Below are 12,329 nucleotides of genomic sequence, written 5' to 3' on the forward strand. Positions count from 1 at the left end.
ATGACGGTGGTACAATCTAATTAATGGCAGATGTAAAAAATGCGTTAGCGCTTAAGAGTCCTGGACAGCAAGAGAAAAAGAAAGAAAAGAAAAAGAAAAGAATGTGTACGCACACGCACACACACACATATATATACACATATATATGTATACATACATATATAAAATACATACATATATAAAGAGAGATAAGAGATTGATACAAATAGATAGATAGATAGATAGCCACGTACACACATATAACATATAGTTAAAAAAACATTTGATCAATTTTTTTTTCTTTTTTTACTGGGGTCTGAGAATAGTGAGAAATTGAATTTGCTCGTCAGAAAAAAATCTAAACTAGAGAAGAAAAAAAAAACAGGCAGGCCCCTTGATACCTAAAATAAATATGCATTTTCCATACACATTCTTCTATGTATCTTTTTAATGTTACTGGGACAGTGAAGTATGTCAGGACAGAATAGCCTAATGGTGGCTGGTTCACTGGTGGTTCATAAGAGATTGTTAGAACATGGATGGGTGACAACTAATGCTTTGACTGAGAAGTGTATAATATCAGTGCTGATTAATTATTTTTGCTGCAATACTGTTGTATTTTGTAAATGAAACAAGTTAATACTCCAGTTTGTGGAAGTGGCTAGGTTGGTGTGCCTTTGTTTCAATTCCAGAGCTGTAAAAAAAATGATATGCATGTTTGAAAGCAGCTTGGTAAAATTACTAAGACAAAAGAGAGAGATGCTCATAAATCAGATCTACCACATAGCAGATGCTCATAATAATGATTATAAAAGCATTAAAGTTTCAGGTGACAGAACCATTTTGCTTCAGATCATACCCTTGATCATATTATCTTTTGAGAACAATCTGGCAAAAAAGTGAAAGAAACATGCACAATCTCAAAATTAATTAATTAAGGATATTGCAAAATAAAAAAACCCTTTTTGAATAATTACTATGTGTATTTCATATAAAGTCGAATACTCTCCAAGGAATGCGTTCATCCCTTGATATCAAATATACTCTACTTGACATCCAAGTACAGCATATAAGACGCATGCAACAACAACCGATTCCTTTTAATATAAAAGGTTTGTCCACAGCTGCTAGTACATGTGTCTGTGATAGGTGTGCTGCTTTTTCGGCTGGTTCCGCTGCTGCTGCTGCCGAGGGATCGTGTGGCCTGGGTTCGTGACCTCGGGGACTGATGAGGTCGAGAAGAGCGTCTGTTCCCTGAGGGTTTTCAAGTTAATTTCCGCAGCTTTGATCAACTGTGAAAGAGAGAGAAAAGGGAATGAAGTTTTTAAGCGAGACAAATTATCCTTTTGCATTGATTAAAAGAAAGGTAGGAAAGATTAAAGACAGGTGCTCTAAATCCACACTTTTGATAACTCCATGCAAAGAGAAGGACAAAAATGGCTGAACATCCTACTATATACAGGAATGAAATCGAGACTTTAGTTTTCTTTAAATTGAATGAAATCGAGACTTTAGTTTTCTTTAAATTGAAAAAAAATCTTATTATCTATTCTCTAACTAATTCAAACTAATTCAAGAGGTCCTCAAACTAGATATGGACATACAGTTTTTTTTTTATCATGCGTGTAGATTCTGTATGTAATAATTACAAGGCCTTTTCTAATATACAAACAGTTGCTTACACTGGCAGATGTTTCATCCCCATTTTTGTAGCTATAATCTGCAAGTGGCTTCAAGAACATGTTGATGATTCTTAATGCCAAGTTTGCATCTTCTCTGTTCTTCAGTGAACACGAAGCCTGTAAAAATAAGGATAATATGCTTATAAACCTCACTTTTAATTTGATGATTCTCTAAATAACACTCTATTTATGGATACCCAGTTTAGTAAGGTATAAATCTTCTCATGTCATTACTTTGGAAACTAGACGACAAAGTAATTTAGAAAAAAGAAAGGAGAGAGAACGAACTCTATGGGGATAACTGTGTTCTCCTCACATAAATAGTTTATTTTAACCTAGATACATTAATTCATGGTATAACGTCAGACATCACATTCAGCCAAGTCCATCATGAAAAAATCTATGCTGAATGATTTATATAACTCACAAACTACAGATAAAATACTTACCAGTTTATGAAGCATTGTTCCCACGACACCATGCAGTGTAACTTCTTGTGTTGCAGGTTCAGTGTGTGAAGAATCTCTTGTGTAGTTTCTGTCACGAGAGTCTGACCATGAATTTGCACTATCATAGTCATCCTGTACAGGACCCTCCCTGGAGAAATAAACAAAGTAAAACAAACAATTACCAGAGTAACAAACTGATAATAACTATACACAACAGAACAAGTAAAATAAGCACATGAAGTGATTCCACATCAATACACTTTATTTCTGTGACATCCTAATATTCCTTTTTGATGAGATAAAGACATTTTCTTAAAAAAAAAAAAAAAAAAAAAAAAAAAAAATACATTACCTATAATCTCCATATGGTGCTTCCCCTGGATTTTCTCTTGAAGATGGTGGATTTTCTCTTTTCCCAAGTTTACCTTAAAAAAAAAAAAAAAGTTATTAAAACGCTGTGTAGTTTGCCCATATAAAAATCAAAATTATTTGATTTTACTGTTTCATACACTACAAACACAGACACCAGTCAAACAAAATGCTGCTGAAATTTAATGAAGGTAAAAAGAAGAAGAAATTTTATATATATATTATATATATATATATATATATATATGTATATATTATGTATATATATATGTATATATATTATATATATATGTATATATATATGTATATATATGTAAATATTGTTTATATATATATGTATATATATATGTATATATATATGTATATATATATGTATATGTATAATAATAATTGTATATATATATATATATGTATATGAATAATGTAATATATATGTTTTTAATGTATATAATATGTATATTATATTGTATATATATATGTATATATATATGTATATATATATGTATATATTATTATATATTATGTATAATATGTATTATATGTATATATGTATTATATATGTATATGTATTATGTATATGTATATATATATATATATATATATATATATATATATATATATATATATATATATAATGCATTTCTACTGTGGATCATAAATAATGTATCAAGACATATTTGGAGAGTCCAACTTCTTTAATGCTCTCAAGAACTTCATAAAATCTGTCCCATTCTGTTATACTAAAAAAAAAAAAAGGTAAAGAGTAAGGTAGATATGCAGTAGGAAAAGAGTGATACAAAGACAGTCATATACTTAAATTTAGGGGGGGAAAAATGAATAATAACGAACAGAGTTGGACCAAAACAATCAAACCTAGGAACTCACCATCATATCTCGAACTGCGCTCCTGGCTAGAGAAGTGATCGCCATACCCAGAATTCCTGTTCCATTCTCGGTCATGGGAATTCCGTGGGTTGAATTTGGAGTACGAGGTGTCCTTCTCTCTTGGAGGTCGGTCTCTCGATGGCCGGTCTCTGTATGGACGGTCTCTGCTGTTCTCGCTTCCTGAATAGTGCGAACCCTCCTTGTGCGAGCCATCCCTGGAATTTGAATAACTGCCACTGCAACAATGAAGCCTGCTTTAGGCCTGGATATGGGTTTTTATGTATATACTTATTCTACATAATGGTAGATTTGCGAATTTCTGTACAAACATGTGACAAAATAATGAATCAGATTTAAGATTTGTATAATCAGCAGACAACACAGTTCCAAATTAAATCTTCAGTCACTAGACATGAATGAATATTAGCTCTATAAACATTTTTACTTTGCATGATCTCTAAAACAAAGTGGCTAGATGAGACTGCCTGAATGAACTTAGCCAGCACAAATCCACAAAAGGCATCCCTCCCTCACCTCTGGTAAGATGACCCCCTAGAGGAGTTATCTCTGTTGTCTTCATAGCCGTAGCTATAGCCACCTCCCTCGTAATTAGAATTGGACCCTCCACGGCGGAATTGATGCCCTCTGCCCATTTGCTCAGGCGGATGCTGCTCTCCATGTGAGCTTGAGTGGCGGTCTCTAGCCCTGTGTCCTGTGTGGTAGTTGGCAGTAGTGCGCTCAAAGTGCCGGTCACTGCCATTCCTTCCTGGATGGTGGTTAGGACGACCTTTGCGAGACTGGTCAGCATAGTCATGTGTTTTTCTGCCATCTGCCATGCTTCTCCCTAAATTAGCCCACCCCCCACAAAGAGAAAGAAAGAAAGAAAGAAAAGAAAAAAGAAAAAAAGAAAGAAAGAAAGAAAGAAAGAAAGAAAAAAACATTAGTGGCACAAAATAATTTAATCTCTTAAGAAAACTATATTGGTTAATCATAATGTAATTGCTGACATTGTAAAAAGGATAACTCTGTCCTATCATACTCACAAATTACTATTACAGCTATTTCTTCTCAGTTTAGAAAACACAAAAGAACTTCTCAATGAGAATTATTTGAGGTTCCAGTCTACAAATCAAGGCTCTTTCAAAGACAAATCCTTTATCACTTTGAGAACAGAAACCCATCCATCCTACCTGCATCTTTGCGCTCCTCCCTTATCCCATCCAGCCTATCCTCTGCATTATACTCCTGAATATCACTCCATCTGGTGATCTCCTGTGGGCCGTATACTGCCTCGTCTCGCTTGGACCGCTTTCCGTCAAAAAGGTCGTCGTACTCTGTCTCTCGTTTCTTTCCAAGGGAGGCCCTCCTCTCGCTGCCTCCTGTGTGGTGGTGAGAGGACAAGTTTGAATTCTCCTGTTGTATAATATGTTTGCAAAAGGAAAAGAAAGTAAAGGAGGAGGAGGAGGAGGAGAAAGAGAAAAAGGAGGAGGAGGAGGAGGAGGAGGAGGAGGAGGAGGAGGAGGAGGAGGAGGAGGAGGAGGAGGAGGGAGGAGGAGGAGGAGGAGGAGGAGAAGGAGAAGAAGAAGGAGAAGAAGAAGGAGAAGAAGAAAGAGAAGAAGAGAGAGAAGAAGAAGGAGAAGAAGAAGGAGAAGGAGGAGAAAGAGAAAAAGGAGAAGGAGGAGAAGAATAGGAAGGAGATCAAGGAGAAAGAGAAAGAGGAGAAGGAGAATAGGAAGGAGAAAAAGGAGATAGAGGAGAATGAGAACGAGAAGGAGGAGAAGTAGTAGAAGGGGAGAAAGGGAATAGAAAGGAGGATAAGGAGAAGAAGAAGGAAAGGGTGAAAGAAATGCAAGAGGAGAAGAAGGGGAATGAGAAAGAAAAGGAAAAGGAAAAGGAGAAAAGGAAAAGAAGGAGAAAAAAGAGAAGAAGGGGAAGAAAGAGGAGAAGGAGAAGGAGAAGGAAAGGAAGAAGAAGAAGAAAAAGGGGAAGAAGGAGAAGAGAGAGAAGGGGAAGAAAGAAGGAGAAGGAGAAGGAGAAGGAAGAAAGGAGAAGGAGGTAAAGGAGGAGGAGGAGAAGGAGGAGAAGAAGGAGATGGAGAAGGAGGAGAAGGAAAAGAAAGAAGAAAAAACAAAAAAAACAAAAGGAAGATACTATGAACAATACAAAGATAGACAAAACTGAAGATCTGACCCTAGAAAATAACCAACTGTTCAATAAATCAATCTCCCCCCAAAAAAAAAAAAATAAATAAATAAATAAATAAATAAATAAATAAAAATGGTGCAATTTGTCGCTGACAGTTACATTAACAATCTATGGATGAATCAATACACCTGCAACATGGTTGAGTTTCTACGGATGTGAAGGAAAGTGCCCTCAGCAAGAGAATAATATGGATAAGCTAGGTTCAATCCAGGAGTAGATTCGGTTTGGCTGTTGACTAAGCAATTACTTGTCCTCGGCAGACACCATCCTATTTGTAACAATATTGTATTACCTTTTCATATCAACTTTGGCTCAAAAATTAGCATCAGGGAAGAGAATATACCACAAAGGAATCATCTGAGGTTTTCATTAAATCAGTTTTCAAAATGCATGGGCCTCACATATCACAAAAGAAAAAGGCAGTGAAATCCATACTTAACATAGCATTCAACTTCTTCCTTTGTCTGAAATATTAAGGTTTTACTATCTTTTTTTTTTTTAATCGGTAGTAGTTTACCTGAGATTTTCCCCTAAATAGGTCATCTTCCCGAGTAGAAGTGATCATAAAAGGTGCATTTTCTTATTAAAAAAAAAAAAAAGCGAGCAAATAATTTCGTAAAATGAAGAAACATTTAAAATTAGAGATTGATTTCCTCTCGTACGTAAAGCCAGGAAAAAAAAAAACTACCATAACACCTGCATATACGTCCATAATATGTATTTTCCGCTGACGATCTCAGCGTTTATGCTCCAAATACAAGAAATAAATCGACGTAACAAGACCGTCACCCATTTAGACATAAGGTAGCCAAGACGCGCGGAAGTTCGAAATTATTTACACCCCATAAATACGTCCTTTGCGCCCTTCTAAACCCTCATTAATCCATCAGGAAGCTGTAATTTTGCTCCAAAGTTCGTCTTAAATTGCTCTTGCTTCATAATGTCGTCTAGAGAGCGGTTTTAAGTGTAAAAAAACACAAATAAAGCGCTTACGGTCACTCATCTTGTAGGCCTACTCAACAACAACAACAAAGGGGCTACGAGTGTAAATGTAAATAATTGTTGTCATTGTGACTGTAAATCGTTATGATGATAATACTATTGTTGGTTTTACTTCTTATACTCTTAAATTATATAAAAAGTACAAGTTCTGATCATAGAATCGTAAAGTTTTCTTGGCATGCAATTGGTTTGGTTTGCGCATTTTCAATTATATAGTAGTAAAGGGAATGCCATATATATATATATATATATATATATATATATATATATATATATATATATCCCTATGTTACTGTCTATCTTCATTAATAAACGTGGATTTTACTGTAAAAAAACGGGTAAAATAATCTCAAAAATAAAAATCGATGATAAAAAAAAACCGACTCCACACAAATATGATGCCGTTTTCTTTACTCATTACTCATTACACACACATCACACGCACACGCACACGCACACGCACACGCACACGCACACGCACACACACACACACACACACACACACACACACACACACACACACACACACACACACACACACACACACATATATATATATATATATATATATATATATATATATATATATATGTTTGTTTATTTATTTATTTACTCATTCATTCATTATTCATGCGGATATGTATATGAGTAGGACGACTAAGTTTTGTTCATTTGACTTTGTAACCTACCTTTTGAATGAGTATTGAGTATGTATGTGTGTGTGTGTGTGTGTGTGTGTGTGTGTGTGTGTGTGTGTGTGTGTGTGTGTGTGTGTGTGTGTGTGTGTGTGTGTGTGTGCACATGATTATTATTATTATTATTATTATTATTATTATTATTATTGTTACTATTATTATTATTATTAATGTTATTATTATTATTATTTTCATTATTACTGTCATTATTATTATTAATAATAATGATAATGATAATTATTATTATAATAATAATTATTATTATAATAATAATTATTATTATAATAATAATTATCATAATAATTATAATAATAATAATAATAATAATGATAGTAATAATAATAATAATAATAATAATAATAATAATAATAATAATAATAATGATAATTATTATTATTAGTATTCTCTTTACTATTACTGTTATCATCATTACCATCATATCATTACTTCTATCAATATCATTGTTTTTATTATCATTCTTCTTATCATCATCATTATCATTATTATTATTATTATCATCATCATTTTTATCAACAATAATAAAAATTGTATTATGATGATGATGATTATTATTATTATCGTTATCATCATTATTATTATTATCACTTCTTGTTGAATGTTGCTGTTGCTGTTATTTTATTAGTATTATCATAATTGTTATCGTCATCGTTATTATCATTATTATCATCGTTACCATTATCATTATTATTATCAATATCATTATCATTATTTGTTCTTCAACTGTGAAGACATTAATTCTCATTCACACCTTTTCTACAATTGTCGTAATGAACATTGATCATCATAATCATCATTATCATTGTTATCATTATTACAATAATATGAATTTAATATTATCAACAGCATCACCCTATTTCGTTTTTCTAAATTCATTGTGTGTGTGTGTGTGTGTGTGTGTGTGTGTGTGTGTGTGTGTGTGTGTGTGTGTGTGTGTGTGTGTGTGTGTGTGTGTGTGTGTGTGTGTGTGTGTGTGTCGTCGGTCCGACTGCTATATATAGTCGGGGAACCAGATCATACACGTAAGGGCCAGATAGTAAGAGAAAAAGAAAAGCAACAGAGAAGAGGGGGTGTTAAGTACCACAGAAGAAATAAATGATATGACTGGTATTCGTGATAAGGATAAAATCACGAACGCGTTAAATTCGTTGCAGTTGAAACAATATAAATGTCTAATAACCAGGAAAAATTAATTAACCACTTAACAAACAAACGATATTCATGTTTGTTGACCACATACCGGGATCACACGGTAATGCGATCTGAGGTCAGAAGAATAGTGTGAGAATGTGCCATTTGCTGTTGTTATAATGGCTTGACTCTTTATTAATAAGAGTACAACACTAAGGGAACACACGAGAAGATGCCTAAGGGTAAAGCGGTGAGCGCGGGGTCAACCCACCCTGAGGGCAAAGGCTGGGCCGACTTTACCACGTCGGGCGCTGAGCACGAACTGGCGGGTCAGACTAGGTCAGATAAAATCGTCATCTACGCCCTCGCTGAGTTGCTGGTTCCAAATTGGACCTGGAGCCACGTGGCAAACAGCCATGTGGTCTATTGGTACAGAAATAGGTTTATGTATACACCATACTCTCTCTCTCTTCTAACTCTCCCTCCTCCCCCCCCTCTCTCTCTCCTTCTCTCTCTTTTAACTCCCCCCTCTCTCTCTCATCAACGTCACGACATCACAGTGAAAGGATGTGTATAGTGTCCTCTCGTGACCTTGTGACCTGTCCCTAGAAGGTCTGTGATACCTTGACGATCAGGAATTCACTGACCTGTCAGTGGTATATTGATCCAGTGTGTGATAATATTCACATAATAATAACTTCTACAGTGATACAAAGAACAAACATTAAAATTAAAAGCAAAAGCTCCTACAATACTCCCAGATGTGTTGCGAGGCACCGTAGGCGACCCGTGTGTGGCACTCAGGTCGGCCCCTCTGCGATCGGGGAATGACCGCGTCCACTTATGGGACGTTGATGATGAACCAAAACATGGAAACTGAGGGGAGATACGATGTCCTCTGTGAGGAGAATATTGGTGGGGCCACGGTGAGGATGAAGAGGAAAGCAAAGAGACAGCTATCTGCTTCGGTAGAAGTTACTCCCGGACACTTGTGTGTGCACTTCAAGAACGATACAAAGCTTCGCACACACGGGGAAAAGTATCGCTGGGTCTCTCAGGCCCTAAAAATAAGACACACAGGTCAATTGAATTGAAAATTGGAAGAAATAGTGTATATGTCAGATGCAAGAATGAACAAATTCTTATCCCAAATAACAACTATTGCTGCAGGCGGTGAAGTGCTTGAAAAAGCCAAGGTCATTGGTAAGGGGAAATGCACTAACGTCATTGTGTTCAATGTCCCAAGGGAAATCGAAACAGGAGAAATTACTCTATTCAATGAACGTATCATCCATGCGAGACACATGAAGGTCAATGGAATGATGACCCAGAGAGTCATCACAACGAGACGGGCCGCGATGCCGGTACTGCACTCTTCCACACGGATGCTCATAATATGCAGAAAAAAATTCTGAAGGAAAAATTATCCTCAGAAATGCGTGAACTGCCGACAAGAGCACATTGCCAATTCCCCATTGTGCACTTACTAACCAAAGGACAGAAAAACAAATGATAAAAAAAGCAGGCAGCCTTCCCCCCCCCCCCCCACAACAGCCCTTCCCAGGCCCGCACTTTGATGATGTGGGGGAATTCCCACACCTGCGGGGGTCAGCAGTGGTGGCCCCTGCAGAGGAAGCCATGGCACCGGCCACTGTACCAGCACCAACATGAGTTACAGCTCCGTCAATTCAAGTATCAGCAACAGCTTCAGCACCAGCTGCAGCACAACCCCAGCACCACATGTTGCCTCAGCTTCTGCACCAGCTTCGACACCAGCTGCAGTACCGACCCTAGCACCATCTGCTGCACTAGCTTCAGTATCAGTTACAGCTCTGCCCTCACTGCAGCAAGACAGACAAGAGTCCAACGGAGAAATTAAGGATCTGCTACAAATGCTACTTCGGCAGATGGAGCAGAAGATGCTCATGATGCAACAGCAAATGGCCCAACAATCTCAACTTCAGGAAAGGATGTTTACGTTCCTCCTCGATCAACAACAGTATCACCCTGTAGTGGGCCTTGGAAATGGTCAAGTAAACAATGTCTCCAAGTATATCTTGAAATGTATTACCTGGAACATAAACAGTTTACAGAAACGCGAAGCAACTCTCTCCCAGTACCTTCACCCCGAAAATGTTGATGTGTGTTGCCTTCAGGAAGTCAGAACTAGTGCTCGTTATGCAAAAATTGCGGGATACACACATTATGACAGAGAGGGCTTAGCATTTACATAAAGAACTCAGTTCCATCGAAAGTGATTGGTGACAATCGTGACAACACCTGTGTTGAATATCTCAGCATTAAGATATTTCTTGATGGTCAATCTATCGCCATCATTAATGTATACAATCCACATGATAGTGAGGTGGTACCTAAAACTCCCGACTGCATGATACATAATGATACTGTCTTATTGTTTGGGGATTTTAATGCTCGCCATCCTCTCCTAGGCCCCGAGGGAAGTACCATTGGCAAAAACGGTAAGGTTTATTATGATTATCTCCAAAATACTAGTGACCCCATACACCTAGTATGCCCCTTAGAAAAAAAACTCATTATCTGGGCAGCAAACTGGACTATGTAGCTCTATACACCCCAAAGACCCTGAGATAAAACTTCTTAGAATGCTCAAACGATCTACAGTAAGTCAACTACGACACCTGGGGAAAAACCCGTACTTGGCCAGGGATCTTGTGTTTTTTTAGTAAAAACATTAATGAGTAATAACTCGAAAACGTGAGGAAAGATTTTATGCCTGGGCAGAATCAATTGACTCCATGACACCCATGAGTAAGGTATGGAAGGAAATAAGCAAGATTAAAGGCAATGCATGCAGTATAACATCCCACCCACATCCAGATAGGGTAGCCTCATCTCTCCTCAATAAATGGTGTGATAACTCTTCTATTGATAGTCTCCCATTATCCATACGCATATGCTTCTTTAAATCAATCTATAAAAACGAAATTGACTATCAGTGCCACCTCTTAGATGAGGCTGACGCACCATTTAGAAGGGAAGAACTCCTTGCAACCAATAAGACTAGCAAAGCCAATGCACCTGGGGATGATGGAATCACTTATGACATCATCCGACTTCTTGCATAGGTACAACTAGAGGGGAAAAATCCTCTTCTTGATCTCTTCAACTTAACCTACACAGCAGGCATCTTGCCAACCACTTGGAAACAAGCAACCATCATCCCCATTCCAAAACCAGGACGGCCTGATGAATATAGACCAGTTTCTCTGACGTGCTGCCTGTCTAAAACCTGTGAAAGAATCCTCCATAATCGTTTACTCCACCAGATCAAGGACCTGATTCATCCATCTGTCTTTGGCTTTCAAAAAGGGAGAGGAACACAAATGTGTCTAGCAAAGTACCTAAGTGGAAGTAATGCAGAGTCTTCTTACTTCATAGATTTTAAGGGAGCATTCGACAGAGCCTCCCCTACAGCAATACTCCATGAACTAACACACTCTTAGGAGTTAAGGGCAAGCTTCTGCTGTGGATTAAGGATTATCTATCTTTGAGAAGAGCAAAAGTGTGGTACCAAGGCACCTACAGTGCTTATGTCGAATTAGGGCTAGGCACTCCACAAGGGGGAGTATTGTCCCCTACACTGTTTAATATACTTATGCACTCTCTTTGCAAGCTCAACAATGAGTTAGGAAACCTATGCAGTATCACATCATATGCTGATGACATATTTATTCAGGTATTTGATAGGGGGATTACGTTCTACGGAGGTTTAGCAAAAAGTGTGCTTCCCTCTCATAATCAACCCGATCAAAACTAAGTATATTTCGAGATCTCGTAAACTACCTTACATTCCAAGGTTAGGTGGACAATCTGTTGCAATAAATGACACTTATAAATACCTTGGTGTTATGGTGACTGCTCCCCACCTCATG

At 37.0% G+C, this 12,329-nt stretch overlaps 1 protein-coding gene across 3 annotated transcripts; it reads right to left on the reverse strand.

Moving 5' to 3' along the window:
* Positions 1–941: 941 nt before the first annotated feature.
* LOC119582889 (secretogranin-1-like) lies at positions 942–6,651 on the reverse strand. Of its 3 annotated transcripts, none has more exons than XM_037931394.1 (8): positions 6,563–6,651; positions 4,555–4,743; positions 3,899–4,208; positions 3,365–3,579; positions 2,463–2,535; positions 2,111–2,258; positions 1,662–1,778; positions 942–1,271 (listed from the first exon to the last, which is right to left on the reverse strand). In XM_037931394.1, exons 1-8 carry the CDS (start codon positions 6,570–6,572, stop codon positions 1,107–1,109), a joined length of 1,227 nt encoding a protein of 408 aa, XP_037787322.1. In that variant the 5' UTR covers positions 6,573–6,651; the 3' UTR covers positions 942–1,106. The 3 variants fall into 3 exon arrangements, with proteins under 3 accessions (XP_037787322.1, XP_037787321.1, XP_037787320.1); XM_037931393.1 differs by having other exon boundaries at positions 3,365–3,594; XM_037931392.1 differs by having other exon boundaries at positions 3,365–3,600.
* Between the last annotated feature and the right edge of the window lie 5,678 nt (positions 6,652–12,329).

This window comes from Penaeus monodon, chromosome 16, assembly GCF_015228065.2.
Source record: "Penaeus monodon isolate SGIC_2016 chromosome 16, NSTDA_Pmon_1, whole genome shotgun sequence".
NCBI lineage: Eukaryota > Metazoa > Arthropoda > Malacostraca > Decapoda > Penaeidae > Penaeus > Penaeus monodon.

Excerpts from the sequence above, each read along its gene's own strand:
- LOC119582889 (XM_037931392.1), bottom strand. Across the intron at positions 3,601-3,898 it reads AGGGGGTCATCTTACCAGAG|TGGCAGTTATTCAAATTCCA; the intron begins GTGAGGGAGGGA and ends TCATTGTTGCAG. Across the intron at positions 2,259-2,462 it reads GCACCATATGGAGATTATAG|GGAGGGTCCTGTACAGGATG; the intron begins GTAATGTATTTT and ends TTATTTCTCCAG.